This window comes from Rhinoderma darwinii, chromosome 7 (genome assembly GCF_050947455.1).
Source record: "Rhinoderma darwinii isolate aRhiDar2 chromosome 7, aRhiDar2.hap1, whole genome shotgun sequence".
Classification (NCBI taxonomy): domain Eukaryota; kingdom Metazoa; phylum Chordata; class Amphibia; order Anura; family Rhinodermatidae; genus Rhinoderma; species Rhinoderma darwinii.
This window is the reverse complement of record NC_134693.1, coordinates 60798182-60818231: the sequence shown is the minus strand read 5'-3', so window position 1 is coordinate 60818231 and position 20050 is coordinate 60798182. Positions and strand designations below refer to the sequence as shown.

The following is a 20050-nucleotide window of genomic DNA, read 5'->3' as shown; positions in this document are numbered from 1 at the left end:
AACATCTCTCAGGGAAAACTCTTCACGACTCTCTACTGGCAATCATCACAATGGACGCAATTTTGTATGGCTGGTGGGCGGTCATCGGCTGCCACACAGTCCAGGGCACCTGGTACGACCCAGAAGCTCTGCTCCAGATCAACATCTTGGAGCTGAGGGCCACCTTCCTGGTCCTGTCTCACTGGACGTCTCATCAACCGGGTCTTCCGATGCAAATACAGACAGACAGCTCTACAGCAGTGGCGTACCTCAATCCGCTAACAAGGACGATTTATCTCGGCTTCGTTTGACAGCTTGACTGTTGAAACCGTGGTCTTGAAGTTTAAAATTTCTCTGACCTGGTTATTCAGACCAAGAATCAATCCCATAGGATTTACATCGTACTTGGTTGGCTTATTTTAGGTGGTGTGAATCCCTTCAACTCCACCCCCTCAGTTTTTCCATCCCGCGTATTCTGGCCTTCCTCTAGGTCAGTTTGGATCAGAGACTCAGTTTGGCTACTTTAAAGGGGCAGGTTTCAGCTTCTGTCCTTTTCCAATGCATGTTGCCTTTCCGCGCTCCAATTAAGACACTCTTTTTTGCAGGGAGTCGCACATTGTGCTATTCCTTATCGGTGTCCCCTGGAATCTTGGGACCTCAATCTGGTCCTAGGCTGCACCCTTTGAACATTTTGCGGGAAGTTTCTGTCAGGATCTTATCCTGGAATGTAGTTTTCTTTGTGGCGACCACGTCGATCTAAAGAGTTTCTGAGCTGGCGGTTGTATCCTGCAAACCTCCGTTTACGGTTTTTCATAGGGACAAGGTGGTGCGGTGTCCGGTGGTTTCCTCCCATCTTAATGAAGACATTTTGTCTTAAACCTTCTCGTCCATGAGAACTTGCCTTACATTGCTTAGATATCGTTAGAGCCCTTCGGGTCTACATTGCAGCTAAGAAGTACTTCTGGAAGACACTCACTATTTGCTATTCCTGAGGGTCCTCATAAGGGTTGCCTGACCTCAAAGGCCATCATTGCTAGCTGGATTCGTTTGGCCGTTAAAAGCCCTATTCTTCTAGGTCACTGCTCATTCTACTTGGGCAGTTTGGGTCCTCTTGGGCGGTGCGTCATCAGGCTTCTGCCCTTTAGGTCTGTAAAGCCGTCACCTGGTCCTTGTCCCTTTTTTTTCAAGGTATTACCGGATCCATTCTTTGACCTCTGCTGATGCCAGTTTGGGTTAGATAATGTTGCAGTCAGATGTGGTTTAGGCTGCTCGCATGTCTATGATTCTGTTTTCCCACCCTAAGGGACTATTTTAGGACGTCCCATGGTACTGTGACCCCAGTGAATACTTTAACGAGGAAACCGTGTTTTTGTACTTGCCAGTAAGATCCCTCTCTCATTGAATTCACTGGGATACCAGTCCCGCCCTATTTATTTATTATATTTTTGGGCTGCTTGAGGTTGCTCTTCTCATTGGAAACCTTGTGTTAAACCTTCTCTGCTCAGCAGAGGGTATAGCCCACTGGGCGGAGCCATGTATTTTTAATTTTTTTTAATATTTACCTACAGTCAGCGGCCTATACCCATGGTACTGTGTTCCCTATTGAATACAATGAGACTTTTGTAATACCAGTAAAATTCCTATTTCTGACAATCCGCGTAAGTTCACATGGCAGATTTGTTTCAAAATTTCCGACTGTCCCTTTCATCGGAATGATTTTTACAGAATTTCATGCACAAGCTGTAGAAACGTACCTATTCAGATGCAGAAATGTTGACTTAAAGAGGCTCTGTCACCAGATTTTGCAACCCCTATCTGCTATTGCAGTAGATAGGCGCTGCAATGTAGATTACAGTAACGTTTTTATTTTTAAAAAACGAGCCTTTTTGGCCAAGTTATGACCATTTTTGTATTTATGCAAATGAGGCTTGCAAAAGCCCAAGTGGGCGTGTTTAAAGTAAAAGTCCAACTGGGCGTATATTATGTGCGTACATCGGGGCGTTTTTACTACTTTTACTAGCTGGGCGTTCTGACGAGAAGTATCATCCACTTCTCTTCAGAACGCCCAGCTTCTGGCAGTGCAGACACACAGCGTGTTCTCGAGAGATCACGCTGTGACGTCACTCACTTCCTGCCCCAGGTCCTGCATCGTGTCGGCCACATCGGCACCAGAGGCTACAGTTGATTCTGCAGCAGCATCGGCGTTTGCAGGTAAGTAGCTACATCGACTTACCTGCAAACGCCGATGCTGCTGCAGAATCAACTGTAGCCTCTGGTGCCGATGTGTCCTCGCTCGTCCGACACGATGCAGGACCCGTGAGTGACGTCACAGCGTGATCTCTCGAACACGCTCTGTGTCTGCACTGCCAGAAGCTGGGCATTCTGAAGAGAAGTGGATGATACTTCTCATCAGAACGCCCAGCTAGTAAAAGTAGTAAAAACGCCCCGATGAACGCACATAATACACGCCCAGTTGGACTTTTACTTTAAACACGCCCACTTGGACTTTTGCAAGCCTCATTTGCATAAATACAAACATGGTCATAACTTGGCCGAAAATGCTAGTTTTTTTAAAATAAAAACGTTACTGTAATCTACATTGCAGCGCCGATCTGCTGCAATAGCAGACAGGGGTTGCAAAATCTGGTGACAGAGCCTCTTTAAGTAGTCCTCTAGATGTGAATAAGCCCTAACTTTGTCTCTGGAATTTCAAAGCATGATCTGCCATTTGAGTCTAGTGCTAAATAAAACCTTTTGTGTTTTGTAGGACCCAACACTGAGAAACAAACAGCCAGCTCCACAGATCTACAATCGATACGATCAGGAAAGGTTCAAAGGGAAAGAAGGTACGTGATTAAGTGAAATATAGAAGTTACGTTTTCTTAGCATGTTTGTACAGTCTAGTTCTGAGTTTTGTTCTTTAATGTATTAAACCGGTTATCACTGAATTATAGTATTCTTAAAGGGAATGTGGCGCTAGAATTTTTTTTTTAATTTTTTTTAGTTAAACAGTTAGTAAATACATGATTAGACAGTGTTCTATTTTTTTAAATTTTTTCACAAGTCAGGAAATATAATAAATTAGATTCTAATTTATAACATTTCCATGTGCTGGTCACTAGAGGGAGCAATTCCCAAAATTGCAGCATTGGCATGTGGTAAAGTAACCACATTGCTTTATGCTGCAAAATTTGAGAAGACACTCGCTCTAGTGTGCTCAATTAATCCCCCTCCTTTATCCTGGCTAGTGCCGGGAGAAAGGAGGGGGTTGAATGTTCAAACCTCCTACACTGTGTGCCGCCATTTTTTGAGCGAATGCACAGTGTAGTAGGCTGACATACAGTGGTAATCACACACTAAAACACGAACAGACATAACTTAACTGCTCCTGCCGCCGGTACGTCCGCTCCTAGTGCTTGCTTCTGAACACATGTCCGGAAGCCGCGACCGGAAGTAGTCATCTTACTGTCCGGCCGCGGCTTCCGGTCCACATGAAAATGGCGCCGGATGTCGCTGGGCCGAAGACCTTCCTTTTGGACTGTGTGGGAGCGGAGCATGCGCCGTTCCCACACAGACGGCGTACACCATAGTGAATGGAACGGCTCCCGTTCGCATTCTCTATGGGGATGTATGTGCCGTATTCCATCTCTGTATGTGTCATTAATCGACACATACAGAGATGAAAAAAAAAACGGCAGCCCCCATAGAGAAGTAAAAGTAAGAAAAAGAAAAAAAAAAGTAAAACACACACAAGTAAAATTTATTTTAATAAAACACAAAAAGCAAATTGATATAAAATATATTTTTTTTTCGCGACACCTGTCCTTTAACCCCTTCCGGCTCCTGGACGTACTAGTAGGTCATGGCAGCTGTATCGTTCGCGCGCCATGACCTAATAGTACGTCTCGGGAGTAACGGCCGTTTCGGCCGTCCTCCCGACACATACAGGAGATGTGACAGCTGCTGTCTCGTACAGCAGCTGTCACAGCTCCTACAGCGGGGACCGATCGCTGTGTCCCCGCTGATTTAACCCCTTAAAAGCCGCGTTCTATAGAGATCGCGGCTTTTTAGGGGTTAAGCTGCCATCGCCGGCCTGCTACGCGATAGCAGCCGGCGATGGTGACTATGGCAACCGGACACCAAACAATGCTTGCTGTCAGTGAGTAGCTGACAGCTCTAATACACTGCACTACACATGTAGTGCAGTGTATTAGAATAGCGATCAGGGCCTCCTGCCCTCAAGTCCCCTAGTGGGACAAAGTAATAAAGTTAAAAAAAGATGTGTAAAAATAAGAAAATAAAAGTTTTAAAAGTAAAAATCCCCCTTTTTCCCTTATCAGTTATTTATTATTAATAAAAATATATAAACAAACAAATAAACTATACATAATTGGTATCGCCGCGTCCGTAACGGCCTGAACTACAAAAATATTTAGTTATTTATCCCGCACGGTGAACGCTGTAAAAGAAAATAATAATAAACCGAACCACAATCACAATTGTTTGGTCACTTCACCTCCCAAAAAATGGAATAAAAAGAGATCAAAAAGTCGCATGTGCCTAAAAATGGTCCTGATCGAAACTACAGTTCGTTACGCAAAAAATAAGTCCTCGCACGGCTTTATTGATTGAAAAATAAAAAAGTTCTGGCTCTTAGAATAAGGTAACACAAAAAGTGAATGATTGTTTACAAAATGTATTTTATTGTGCAAACGCCATAAGACATAAAAAAAACCTATAAATATCTGGTATCGCCGTAATCGTATCGCCCCGCAGAATAAAGTGAATATGTCATTTATAGCGCACGGTGAACGCTGTAAAAAACAAAAAAATAAAAAAACAATAGTAGAATTGCTGTTTTTTAGTCACCACGCCACCTAAAAATAGAATAAAAACTGATCAAAAAGCCACATGCACCCCAAGAAAACTACAATGGATTCCTCAAGGGGTCTAGTTTCCAAATTGGGGTCACTTTTGGGGGGTTCCCAATGTTTTGGCACCACAAGACCTCTTCAAACCGGACATGGTGCCTAATAAAAAAGAGGCCTCAAAATCCGCTAGGTGCTCCTTTGCTTCGGAGGCCGGTGCTTCAGTCCATTACCGCACTAGGGCCACATGTGGGACATTTCTCAAAACTGCAGAATCTGGGCAATAAGTATTGAGTTGCGTTTCTCTGATAAATCCTTTTGTGTTATAAAAAAAATGATATAAAGAGGATTTTCTGACAAAAAAAAAAAAAATGTAAATTTCACCTCTACTTTGCTCTACATTCCTGTGAAACAGCTAAAGGGTTCATAAACTTTCTAAATGCTGTTGTGAATACTTTGAGGGGTCTAGTTTCTAAAATGGGATGTTTCATAGGGGTTTCTAATATATGGGCCCCTCAAAGCAACTTCAGAACTGAACAGGAACCTAAAAAAATAAATATATGAGGCAATACTTCGCTTCTTACATTATACTGATAATGAGCCGTGCCCACCCCGAGATGACCCCAGTTTTGACCGTTTGTATAAACGGAGACCCCTATTAGACCGTTCCAGTGCCCGGTTTTTCCAAGCATACACCCCCGAGAAGTGTATTTCTATTGATGAGTCCCTGGTACATTTTAAAGGGAGGGTTCAATTCCGCGAGTACCTGCCGGGTAAGAGGGCAAGGTATGGTGTGAAGATGTATAAGCTGTGCGAGAGTGCATCAGGGTATACCTACAGGTTTAGGATATATGAAGGAAAGGCCACCCCCAAACCAGACTGCATACTGGACTACAATAGGTACATGGGAGGGATGGACTTGTAAGATCAAATCCTGAAGCCCTACAGCGCCATGCGGTGTGGTATAAGAAGCTGGCCGTGCACATCATACAGATGGCATTGTACAATGTGTACGTGCTACGTCGATGTGCAGGCCAGACGGGAACTTTCCTGGAATTTCAAGAGGTGATTATCAAGAACCTAATCTTTAGGGACCAAGAAGGGGGGGCACCCAGTACTTCTGGAAGCGGGGCCACACGCATCGTACCAGGGCGGCAACACTTTCCAGGAGAAGTTCCCCAAACTGGCAAGAAGGGAAAAAGTCAAAAGAGGTGCAACGTCTGCTATAAGAGGGCGATAAGGGATGACACAATATATCAATGTGACACGTGTCCCGACTAACCAGAGCTCTGTATGAAAGTGTTTTAAAATTAATCATACATCCCTTGGTTTATAATTTACCCCAATTTTACTTACCCTAATGCACTCCGCACAGCTTATCCCCCTCGTCTTTCCCCTCTGAGCCCTGCTGTATGCCCAGGCAGCTGATAACAGCCACATGTAGGTTATTGCCATACCCGGGAGAACCCACATTACAGTTTATGGGGTGTAGGTCTCCGGTCAAAATGCTCACTACACCTCTAGATGAAGGCCTTAAGGGTGTCGTTTTTAAAACGTGGTCACTTCTTGCGGGTTTCAACTGTACTGGTACCTCAGGTGCTTCTGCATACATGACTTCGCACTAGAAAATCCCCAGTAGGCCAAATGGTGGTCCTTTCCTTCTGAGCCCTCCCATGGGCCCAAACGGCAGTTTATCACAACAAATGGGGTATTGCGGCACTCAGAACAAATTGCGCAACAGAATGGGGTATTTTGTTTCTTGTGAAAATAAGAAATTTTCAGCCAAAACGACATATTTGAAAAAAATAATTTTGTTTTCATTCCCAGCCCAATTCAAATAAGTTATGTGAAAAAACTATGGGGTCAAAATGGTCACAACACCCATAAATGAATTCCTTGAGGGGTGTAGTTTCCAAAATGGGGTCACTTCTGGTGGGTTTCCATTGCTTTGATACCTCTGGGGCTCTGCAAATGCGACATGCCACCCGAAAACCAAACCAGCAAAATCTGTACTCCAAAGAACACACAGCGCTCCTTCCCTTCTGAGGCCTCCCATGGGCCCAAACGGCAGTTTATTGCCACAAATGGGGTATTGCTGCACTCAGGAGAAATTGGGCAACAAAATTGAGTATTTTTTTTTCCCTGTGAAATTAAGAAATTTTGATAAAAAATTACATCTTATTGGAAAAAATTTCATTTTTTTAATGTCACAGCCCAATTGAAATAGGTGCTGTGAAAAAACTGTGTGGTCAAAATGCTAACAACCATAAATGAATTCCTTGAGGGGTGTAGTTTCCATAATGGGGTCACTTTTGGGGGATTCCTACCGTTTTGGCACCTCAACACCTCTTCAAACCTGGCATGCTGCCTAAAATATATTCTAATAAAAAAAGAGGCCTCAAAATGCACTAGGTGCTTCTTTGCTTCTAGGGCTTGTGTTTTAGTCCACGAGCGCAGTAGGGCCACATGTGGGACATTTCTAAAAACTGCAGAATCTGGACAATACATATTTAGTAGTGTTTCTCTGGTAAAACCTTCTCTGTTACAGAAAAAAAAATGAATAGAATAGAAATTCGGCAAGAAAAATGAAATTTGCAAATTTCACCTCCACTTTGCTTTAATTCCTGTGAAATGCCTGAAGGGTTAAACTTTCTAAATGCTGTTTTGAATACTTTGAGGGGGTCTAGTTTTTAAAATGGGGTGTTTTATCAGGGTTTCTAATACATAGGCCCCACAAAGCCACTTCAGAACTGAACATGTACCTTAAAAAAAAGGCTTTTGAAATTTTCTTAAAAATATGAGAAATTGCTGTTTATGTTCTAAGCCTTGTAATGTCCAAGAAAAATAAAAGAATGTTCAAAAAACGATGCCAATCTAAAGTAGACATATGGGAAATGTGAACTAGTAACTATTTTGGGTGGTATAACCGTCTGTTTTACAAGCAGATGCATTTTGAATTCTGAAAAATGCTATTTTTTCAAAATTTTCTCTACATTTTTCACCAATAAACACTGAATATATCGACCAAATTTTACCACGAACATGAAGCCCAATGTGTCACGAGAAAACAATCTCAGAATCGCTTGGGTAGGTTTAAGCATTCCGACTTTATTACCACATAAAGTGAAATATGTCAGATTTGAAAAATGGGCTCTGAGCCTTAAGGCCAAAACTAGGCTGCGTCCTTAAGGAGTTAAAGGGTTTGTCCCATCTTATAACGTGATGGCATATCGCTAGGACATGCCATCCCTTTATAATTAGTGGGAGTCCAACCCCTTCTAATCCTGAGAACAAAGCAGCCACAGTGCTGATTTTAGTTCTGCGTCTCCTTCACTGTTTTATTCTGCACAGTGGTTCCTCGGCCACCCTCTGTGTAGGGAACTGCAGCACGGGGCTGAGATCTGATGATGGATTTGCAAAATATGAAACCACATCTTCGGTAAATGGATTTTCCGTATAAAGTAACAGTAAATGCGCCTTTATCATCAGATCTCAGCCCCGTGGATTGTCTGAGTCTGTGAGGCCAAGTCATATAAGGGGAAAATGAAAAATACCCAACATGACCCACATTACAGCGGTCACCCAGCTTTTCTAGGGTCCTGAAGAGCAAATCTACTTAGTCATATAGTGATGCTATACATGGCAATTTTTAAATGTCGAGTGGCCATTCAGAGTTGTGGAGAGCCCCGTGGGAGCTGAGATGGCAGCCATATTTGTTGTACCTGTATTCTCTTATTGAAGCCACTCAGATCAGAGCAGTAGAGAGCGCTTTAAACCAGGACATCAATGCTCCCTGTAAGTGAAATCCTTAATTTCAGAACGGGGCTGACGGGAAGGTGGCAGCATATGTTAAGGGGGTTTTGAGGTTTCCAAAAACATGACTGCTTTCAGAAACAGCGCCTCTCCTGTGCATGGGTGGTGTCTGGTATTGCAGCTTAGTCACACTGAGATGATCACCTGACCATGGACAGGAGCGGCGCTGTGTTTAGTCCTCAATCGACTCGCATGATCTTTTTTTAATAGAATCGGGTAGAGTGCCGCCTCATGCTTATTACTATATGTAGTGTAGCTCACTTCATTTCAACACTCCCCCCCCCCCCCCCCCACGTACCCCCGTATGCTTCAAGATGTCGTCCAAAACCATAGACTCCCTATTAGTCAGACATAAAGCATTTATAATATATCCTAGATCAGGGGAAAACACCCTTCGCTACTCCATCAGTTGTAATACTACAACTCCCGACGACAAGGTTGAAGGACCTGTGGGTGACGTCACGCTGTATTTCTGCAGTGAAAGAAGCTGGGTGGGAACGATGAGAAGTGTATGATGCTGATTCGTCAGCGTCATACACTTGTATTCACAACGCCCAGTTGGTAAAAACACAATACACGCCCAGTTGGTAAAAACACAATACACGCCCAGTTGGTAAAAACACAATACACGCCCAGTTGGTAAAAACACAATACACGCCCAGTTGGTAAAAACACAATACACGCCCAGTTGGTAAAAACACAATACACGCCCAGTTGGTAAAAACACAATACACGCCCAGTTGGTAAAAACACAATACACGCCCAGTTGGTAAAAACACAATACACGCCCAGTTGGTAAAAACACAATACACGCCCAGTTGGTAAAAACACAATACACGCCCAGTTGGTAAAAACACAATACACGCCCAGTTGGTAAAAACACAATACACGCCCAGTTGGTAAAAACACAATACACGCCCAGTTGGTAAAAACACAATACACGCCCAGTTGGTAAAAACACAATACACGCCCAGTTGGTAAAAACACAATACACGCCCAGTTGGTAAAAACACAATACACGCCCAGTTGGTAAAAACACAATACACGCCCAGTTGGTAAAAACACAATACACGCCCAGTTGGTAAAAACACAATACACGCCCAGTTGGTAAAAACACAATACACGCCCAGTTGGTAAAAACACAATACACGCCCAGTTGGTAAAAACACAATACACGCCCAGTTGGTAAAAACACAATACACGCCCAGTTGGTAAAAACACAATACACGCCCAGTTGGTAAAAACACAATACACGCCCAGTTGGTAAAAACACAATACACGCCCAGTTGGAAATATGAAAAAAAAAACACGCCCAGTTGGAAATATGAAAAAAAAACACGCCCAGTTGGAAATATGAAAAAAAAAAACACGCCCAGTTGGAAATATGAAAAAAAAAACACGCCCAGTTGTCCATTTCAAAGCTCATTTGCATAAATATAAAATTGCTCATAACTTGGCCAAAAATGATCGTTTTTCAAAAACAAAAAACAAAAACGTTACTGTTCTCTACATTGCAGCGCCGATCACATGCAATAGGAGATAGGGATTTGAGAATCTGGTGACAGAGCCTCTTGAACTCCCATACGACAGAATGAAGAGAGCTGCACGCATGCGTAGTCCCATCCTGGAACTAACAGCTTAGTGCAGTGTATTAGAATAGCGATCAGGGCCTCCTGCCCTCAAGTCCCCTAGTGGGACAAATTAATAAAGTTAAAAAAAGATGTGTAAAAATAAGAAAATAAAAGTAATAAAAGTCAAAATCCCCCTTTTTCCCTTATCAGTCCTTTATTATTAATAAAAATATATAAACAAACTATACATAATTGGTATCGCCGCATCCGTAACGGCCTGAACTACAAAATTATTTTGTTTATCCCGCGCAGTGAACGCCGTAAAAGAACATAATAATAAACCGTACCAGAATCACAATTGTTTGGTCACTTCACCTCCCAAAAAATGGAATAAAAAGAGATCAAAAAGTCGCATGTGCCTAAAAATGGTCCTGATCGAAACTACAGTTCGTTACACAAAAAATAAGTCCTCGCACGGTTTTATTGATGGAAAAATAAAACGGTTCTGGCTCTTAGAATAAGGCAACACAAAAAGTGAATGATTTTTTACAAAAAGTCTTTTATTGTGCAAACGCCATAAGACTTAAAAAAACTATAAACATCTGGTATCGCCGTAATCGTATCGCCCCGCAGAATAAAGTCAATGTGTCATTTATAGCGCACGGTTAACTCTGTAAAAAAAATAGAATAAAAAAACAATAGTAGAATTGCTGTTTTTTAGTCACCACGCCACTTAAAAACTGATCAAAAAGTCGCATGCACCCCAAGAAAACTGCAATGAATTCCTCAAGGGGTCTAGTTTCCAAAATGGGGTCACTTTTGGGGGTTTCCACTGTTTTGGCAGCACAAGACCTCTTCAAACCGGACATGGTGCCTAATAAAAAGGAGGCCCCAAAATCCACTAGGTGCTCCTTTGCTTCGGAGGCCGGTGCTTCAGTCCATTACCGCACTAGGGCCACATGTGGGATATTTCTCAAAACTGCAGGATCCGGGCAATACGTATTAAGTTGCATTTCTGTGATAAATCCTTTTGTGTTATAGAAAAAATGGTATAAAGAGGATTTTCTGACCAAAAAAAAAATATTTAAATTTCACCTCTACTTTGCTCTAAATTCCCGTGAAAAACACCTAAAGGGTTCATAAACTTTCTAAATGCTGTTGTGAATACTTTGAGGGGTCTAGTTTCTAAAATGGGGTGTTTGATAGGGGTTTCTAATATATGGGCCCCTCAAAGCAACTTCAGAACTGAACTGGAACCTAAAAAAATAAATAAATGAGGCAATACTTCGCTTCTTACATTATACTGATAATGAGCCGTGCCCACCCCGAGATGACCCCAGTTTTGACCGTTTGTATAAACGTAGACCCCTATTAGACCGTTTCAGTGCCCGGTTTTCCCAAGCATTCACCCCCGAGAAGTGTATTTCTATTGATGAGTCCTTGGTAGATTTTAAAGGGAGGGTTCAATTCCACGAGTACCTGCCGGGTAAGAAGGCAAGGTATGGCGTGAAGATGTATAAGCTGTGCGAGAGTGCATCAGGGTATACATACAAATTTAGGATATATAAAGGGAAGGACACCAGTAGTCAACCCCCATAATGCCCCCCCCCCCTTACTGGGAGTTAATGCAAAAATTGTGTGGGATTTGGTGCACCCACGGCTGGACCAGGGTTACCACCTCTACCTGGATAATTTTTATACCAGCATCCCACTCTTCAACTGCCTCACTCCCAGAAGTCCTGCGGCATGCGGCACTGCTAGAAGAAATCTGAGAGGCCTCCCTAAGACTCTGCAGGGCAAACAAGAAGGTGTGAGAGCAGGGCACAATCCAGCAGCAACATATTGTGTGTCAAGTACAAGACAAGGGAGATGCCACACCAGTACCCATGTACCTGTACGAGGTACCAGTACAGAGACCCCCAAACCAGACTGCATCCTGGACTACAATAGGTACATGGGAGGGGTGGACTTGTCAGATCAAGTCCTGAAGCCCTACAGCGCCATGCGGTGTGGTATAAGAAGCTGGCCGTGCACATCATACAGATGGCATTGTACAATGTGTACGTGCTACGTCGATGTACAGGCCAGAGGGGAACTTTCCTGGAATTTCAAGAGGTGATTATCAAGAACCTAATCTTTAGGGACCAGGAAGGGGGGGAGGCACCCAGTACTTCTGGAAGCGGGGCCACACACATCGTACCAGGGCAACACTTTCCAGGAGAAGTTCCCCAAACTGGCAAGAAGGGAAAAAGTCAAAAGAGGTGCAAAGTCTGCTATAAGAGGGGGATAAGGGAGGACACAATATAACAATGCGACGCGTGTCCCGAAAAACCAGAGCTCTGTATGAAAGAGTGTTTTAAAATTGATCATACATCCCTTGGTTTATAATTTACCCCAATTTTACTTACCCTGATGCACTCCGCACAGCTTATGCCCCTCATCTTTCCCTTCTGAGCCCTGCTGTGTGCCCAGGCAGCTGATAACAGCCACATTGAGGGTATTGCCGTACCCGGGAGAACCCACATTACAGTTTATGGGGTGTATGTCTCCGGTCAAAATGCTCACTACACCTCTAGATGAATGCCTTAAGGGTGTCGTTTTTATAACGGGGTCACTTCTTGCGGGTTTCAACTGTACTGGTACCTCAGGGGCTTCTGCATACATGAGCCCTCCCATGGGCCCAAACGGCAGTTTATCACCACAAATGGGGCAACAGAATGGGGTATTTTATTTATTGTGAAAATAAGAAATTTTCAGCCAAAACTACATATTATTGGAAAACATTTTTTGTTTTAATTCCCAGCCCAATTAAAATAAGTTCTGTGAAGAAACTATGGTGTCTAAATGGTCACATTACCCATAAATGAATTCCTTGAGGGGTGTAGTTTCCAAAATGGGGTCACTTCTGGTGGGTTTCCATTGCTTTGATACCTCTGGGGCTCTGCAAATGCGACATGGCACCCGAAAACCAATCCAGCAAAATCTGGACTCCAACAAACACATAGCGCTCTTTTCCTTCTGAGCCCTCCCATAGGCCCAAACGGCAGTTTATCACCACAAATGGGGTATTGCCGCACTGAGGACAAATTGGGCAACAAAATGGGGTATTTTGTTCCCTGTGAAAATAAGAAATTTTGATAAAAAAATTATATCATATTGGAAAAAATTACATTTTTTTTAATTTCACAGCCCAATTCAAATAGGTTCTGTGAAAAAACTGTGAGGTCAAAATGGTAACCACAACCATAAATGAATTCCTTGAGGGGTGCAGTTTCCAAAATGGGGTCACTATTGGGGGATTCCTACTGTTTTGGCACCTCAACACCTCTTCAAACCTGGCATGCTGCCTATAATATATTCTAATAAAAAAGAGGCCTCAAAATGCACTAGGTGCTTCTTTGCTTCTGGGGCTGGTGTTTTAGTCCACGAGCGCACTAAAGCCACATGTGGGACATTTCTAAAAACTGCAGAATCTGGACAATACATATTTAGTAGTGTTTCTCTGGTAAAACCTTCTGTGTTACAGAAAAAAAATGAATTGTGCAAATGTCACCTCCACTTTGCTTTAATTCTTGTGAAATGCCTGAAGGGTTAAAAAACTTTCTAAATGCTGTTTTGAATACTTTGAGGGGTCTAGTTTTTAAAATGGGGTGTTTTATCAGGGTTTATAATACATAGGCCCCTCAAAGCCACTTCAGAACTGAACATGTACCTTAAAAAAAAGGCTTTTGAAATTTTCTTAAAAATATGAGAAATTGCTGTTTATGTTCTAAGCCTTGTAACGTCCAAGAAAAATAAGAGTGTTCAAAAAACGATGCCAATCTAAAGTAGACTTATGGGAAATGTGAACTAGTAACTATTTTGAGTGGTGTAACAGTCTGTTTTACAAGCAAATTCTGAAAAATGCTACTTTTTCCAAATTTTCTCAAAATGTGGCAATTTTTCACCAATGAACACTGAATATATCGACCAAATTTTACCACGAACATGAAGCCCAATGTGTCAAGAGAAAACAATCTCAGAATCGCTTGGATAGGTTTAAGCATGCCGACGTTATTACCATATAAAGTGAAATATGTCAGATTTAAAAAATGGGCTCTGAGCCTTAAGGCCAAAACAAGCCTGCGTCCTTAAGGGGTTAAGCAGCTGAAACGTTGCATCATCTCTGTTTCACAGGGGGGTTTGCTATCTTCAGACAGGGGCGTGCGATCTACAAGACTGAAGTCCCCGGCCAGAGATCTTGCGATGCTCTGGCCGGGGATTTCATTGTTGAAAGCCCTGAATTTGATGTCCTTATATGGACCATAATGTCAAGGCCTTCTCCGCGCTCAGCGCTCAAAGTAGTGCTGTGTATGGGGAGTCCATGGATGGCCAGGATCCGTTTTTACCGGCTGTTATAAGGATTGTTTCCTAAAAAACGGCCTGTAAAAACGGATCTATTGACTTCCATTGGAGCCGTTTTTCACTGTCGTGTGGATGTAGCCTTACAGCTATCACATGGATGACTCATTGGCCCACATTTACTAATTCTGTTAGACCGTGTAAACTTAGGCCGGGCAGGCACAAAATGCGCCCAGTTTATCAAATTGGTTTGTGTTACTTGATCATTTTGGCACATTTTGCATGATCTGTTAGACATTTTTAGAGGGTTTTTTCTCTCCAATTTTGATTTTGGCTTACTTGGGAAAAAAACCCAAAACCTGGCACTAAATTTTGGTGCACACATTGGCATATTTTAAGCCACTCCCCTTTTCAGAAGTTGACAGCCCTGTTTTGGAATGTTTCTAAAATGTGTAATGAGGTGCAAACGTCTAAAATTGCATCAATTTGGCGCATTTCTTGACAATTTCTAGACACCGTAGTACATCTGCCCCTTTTACTTCAATGGGAAAGTATTGTGTGACCTGTGCAGAGAGAGAGGGGGGAGGAGGTGAGTTGTCCCGTCCACCTATTGTCAATGGTATTTTCTATATATTGGTTACCTTTCATTGTAATCCTGCCTATGATGGTAATGTGATGACTGATCTCTACAGATCAGGAAGTGTCAGTCTATTGTGAAGCTCGGTGGCCAGCGTGAAAACTGCAAGATGTTACTAATTGTTTTTAATATCGATAGTTACATGGGAAAAAATAGTTTAACAAAAACTTTCAGCGGTATTCATATGATCATTTGGGGTCAGACTGCTGGACCCCCACCGAACACGAGAATGGGCTAACCTCGCCGATCCTGGGAGCCCTATATGAATGAAGCAGTCGTGCGCTTTCTCGATCACTGCTCTAATTTTTATGTGTCTGCCAAGCGCCATCTTCAGCAGCCGAATGAATGAAGCGATGGATAAGCATGCACACTTCCGCTCCATTCCTATGGGGCTCTCGTGATCGGTGCGGGTTCCAGCAGTCGGACCCCCACCAATCAAATATTTATCACCTATCCACAGGATAGGTGATAAATATGGATTATGTCAAAACCCTTTTAAACCAGATCATTTTCTGGCAATACATGCACTTTAATGGAGTACAGTGTTGAGAATGGAGTTTTGTTTCGTAACTCTTAATTTTCCCTTAGTATTGTGCTCAACTCTGTGTAGCCGGGTTAGAAAAAAAAAAAAATAGCTATAGTATAAGTTTTTTTTTCTTTAAAGCGGTTACAGCATTGCTTTTGGATCTGCGTCTCTTTTTTGTGTCTTCTTTATAAAATAAAAAACACACAAGAACCTCTTTACATTGTGTAATTTTTTTTTCTTTTGCAGAAACGGAAGGCTTTAAAATTGACACTATGGGAACATACCATGGAATGACACTGAAATCTGTGACTGTAAGTTTGACCGAGTTAATTTTGCCGAAAAATAGAATTTTAAGCATTACGAGTCTTGTTAATTATGAAGATGCTGAAATGTTTCTGCTTTTTATATTTGTATTTCTTAACTGTTCCTGGGCTTTCTTGCTACAGTTTTCTATAGGTCTATTATTTCAACTGCAGAAGGGGTGGTTGTTTATGCGCACGTAATAATAACCCTTGTAAAAAGAACTGGAAATGCATGGGGCTATTATCACAGGTTTGCAGAATTTCACTGTTTTTCTCAATCTTTATGTACCACCGTTTAGGAACGTGATGCTATAAGAATATTTTTTCTGTAGGTGCAGTGCTGCATTTTAATTGTGCGTTTTTATTCCTTCTGTGCGCTTCTCCGATTAAATTATTCTAGGCCCTACAATGACATGCTGCTGAAATTAGGTGATACACTAGCTCTAATTAATAAGTTTCCTTTCGGCAAAAAATATTTTGGGACTTGTGTTCTTGATAGGAAGATGAACGGTAATGACCTCTTTTAGAAAGTGAGGATTGTGTTTGCACAGGGGACAAAAAGTCAGACGGCAAACTATAGGTCGGGAAATTTCACCGGTATTGTGGGTACAATGTTTGAAGATTTTCTTAGAGATCCAATCCTGGAGTATCTTAATGAGAATAAAGGCATAACTCTATATCGGCATGGGTTTGTGGGATCAGTCCTATCAAAATAATCTGATCAGCTTCTATGAGAAGATTTGCGCTAGACTGGACCTGGGTAAGTCATTGGATGTCTTATGTTTTGATTTTTCCAAAGCATTAGATACTGTGCCACTTAAAAGATTGGTACATAAAATGAGAATGCTGGGACTGGGAGAAAATGTGTGTAAGTAACTGGCTCAGTGATGGATAACAGGGTGGTTATTAACGAGCGTTTGTTTGTCGTCTGATCACTGCCCTGTTTACTTGGGCCAATAATCGGGAAAGAGTATTCGTAAGAACGTTTCTTCAGCCGATAACACGCCTATGTTAATGGGCCTTTAGCCGTAGCAACCAGTGTCAGGCAGCTCCTGCCAAGGCAAATAAGATCAAGGTGCATAGATGCAGAGGACGAGCACATTGTTCTACCGCTTTATACATTTCTAGCAAGACGTCACAATGGGTATTGTGTATAGTTTTGGGCACCAGTGCACAAAGACCTAGTAGAGCTTGAGTGGCTCCAAGTGCAGTCAACTAAAGTAATAAATGGAATTGGTGGACTTCAGTTCTCAGAAGGATAATTAAAATTAGGGTTATTTCGTTTAGGACTATTACTAGAATAAGGGTGGCATTCTCTACGACTAGAGGAAAGAAGGTTTCTACACAAACATAGATGGGGATTTTTTTTTTGCAGTAAAAGCAGTGGGACCATGGAACTCTCTGCCAGAGAAGTTGCCATGGTGAATTCACTAAAAGAGTTCAGTAGGATTGTAGATGTATATCGGATATAGTGATCTGATACAGTGTGATTTAAAAATAACAAAAGGTAAATGGTTCAATCCCACCCATTCAGTGAGATGGGACTTCAAAGGTATTCACCACTGGTTACTATGTGTTCAGGGGGACACGTCCACTGTCCCCATTAAGCCCCGAACCAGAAACTAGTCAATATCCCTGTGACATAACCACAGAACTACTGCCCTAAAAGGGGAAACCTCATCCAGAACCTGCCCCTAAGCTGAAAAGACCAAGTCTCGCTAGCTCGTGTGCTCTCATTCACAGAAACCTTACCGAAGTTTCTGGAGTGTTGAATAGACATCGCGTTCCGACTGGAGGCGATGTCTATTCACTCTCAAGACACTTCGGTAAAGTTAATATGGGAGTATGTGACTGCACAGCATGATCTCGCGAGATCATGCGGTGTTGCGAGTACTGCTAAAAATGAATGGAGAGAAGTGTATGACGCTGATTGGTCAGCGTCATACACTTCTCTGTACAAAGTCCAGTTGGTAAAAAAGTAAAAACACGCCAAGTTGTCTATTCAAGTAATTAGCATAAAACTAAAATTGTGCATAACTTGCTCAAAATGGATCGTTTTTCACAATAAAAAACACTTCTACATTACAGCGCCGATCACGTTATGTAGGAGATAGGGCACTTATAATCTGGTGACAGTCTCTCTAAAATCCACACCAAGTCAAATTCTGCATGTGTAATTTTGCATTGCATGTTGATCAGATTTTGTAAAATCTCATTGATTTGTCTGTTACTGTAATCCGCTGCAGATTTTACCTGTGCAAATCCGCAAGTAAAATCTGCAACATTTCCGACGTGTGTTTACTTGGCAGAGGATTCTCTGGTCTGCATACAGATGTATCCACCTCTGGGTGAAGTGACCGATACCAAGAAGTAATGCAAAATTGATATTCCTTCCTTCTATGTAAAATTATGTCCTTCGCCTTTGTCTACGGAGGACATTTACTGCCGGCTTAGTAAAGAACAGTTAGGAGGATTTATCTAAACAAGTGGGGAAAAAAAGTAGAAGGGTTGACAATAGCAACCAACCAGGCATGACGTTTCCCAAAGAGCTCTGAAAACTAAGCGCTGGAATTTAATTGGTTGCTACGGGCAACCTATCCACTTTTCTTTTGTTCAGGTTTCAGCTTTAGTGATGGTTATGATCGCAGCTTGATTCATAGTGGTTTGAAAGAACAGAAGGTTGAGTCCATTTTTCCCCCTTTTTTATATTTCTCTTATCCTAGACTATTTAGTTTTCCGTACATGTTCTGCTGCAGGATTGTTCACACATTGTGGTTATTCTGGCAAATTAAAAATCCATTGCACACGCTGCGTTTTATCGAGCCATGGAATTTTTCTGTCTTGAGTTCTCTCCTATTGACTTCAAGGGCAAATAAATTTGTCGAGGAAAAACCATGTTGTGCTCTGTTCACACTGCTGTTTTGTTTTTTTTTTGTTTTTTTTTTGCATGCTTTTGAAAGGTACTTTTTATTTTTTATAAAGATTAGAACGAACGGTACTTTTTTTAAAAAAACGGATGCATATCATGTTGCCATTGACTTTTTTTTTTATTGTTAAAAAAAAAAAAAAATCCTTTTGGTTTGTTCTTTAACAGGACAGAAAAAAAACCCTGTATCATTTGTGTCCAGTTTCATTCTGTTTTAAAGATAAATTTGACCCCAAAAATTAAATAGTACCTTTCAATAGGAAGCAAAAAAATGTGGTGTGAACATGGCCTTAGAATCTGTTCCAGAAGCATTTCTGTGGAAATTACCACCTCTGGGACCCGCACCTATCTATAGAACAGGGCTCCTTGACCCCCGTCCTACTTACCCCCCACTGTTGCTGGGCTCCAGCCGCTGCGTTATGAGGTGACCAGAAGTATGAATGACTATCTACTCTGAGATGGAAATAACCCTTTCACTATTAGAAAAAAAATGTTTAAGCCGTAGAAATTTGGTGAAGATTCTTATAGCTGGGTAACCTGCAAGTCTATAAATGATGTATCCGTTTACGAAGATGGGACCTTAGTATGCTAACGTAGTAGAAATCCAGTGTATACCCTCTTGCATTTGATAAGTAGCAGCTACTCTTGTATATTATGTAATCCTATTCCCCGTTGCTGCAAGGAAATTTTTCAACCACTATCTAAATCCTGCCTTTAAGTACTAGACAGATATTGTGCACATCCCATTACGTCTGGAAATCACCAGCAGCAGTGAATGCATTAGTACATCGTGAATTTAGTATCTTGCGCCGCTAAACAAAGCCGTGCTATCGTTCAGGATCCGTCTTCTCTTCGGGTTGTTGCAATTTAAATACACTGCAGATAGCTCTTAGAACCGTTTCCATGGTAATTTTTGTAAAATTCCACAATGGCTTTCATCTGAGCATTTACTCTTGAATATTTTACTATTTGTTCTTTACCAACATACACCTATCTTTCAATAAGGCCCGGGCGAATGCCGGAATATACAAGTTGTCTGAAAGTTGCTCTGCATATTCAAATGGCACCTCTTCTGGCTTCAAGTGTC

General features: G+C 41.9%; 1 protein-coding gene across 1 annotated transcript in view; it reads left to right on the top strand.

Annotated features, from left to right (window-relative positions):
• CDC73 (cell division cycle 73) overlaps window positions 1–20050 on the top strand; it is a 77770-nt gene that overhangs the window by 34547 nt on the left and 23173 nt on the right. Inside the window, exons 9-10 of the mRNA XM_075833432.1 lie at window positions 2747–2825; window positions 15982–16046. Coding sequence (XP_075689547.1) covers window positions 2747–2825; window positions 15982–16046 — 144 coding nt within the window. The remainder of the gene's footprint in view (window positions 1–2746; window positions 2826–15981; window positions 16047–20050) is intronic.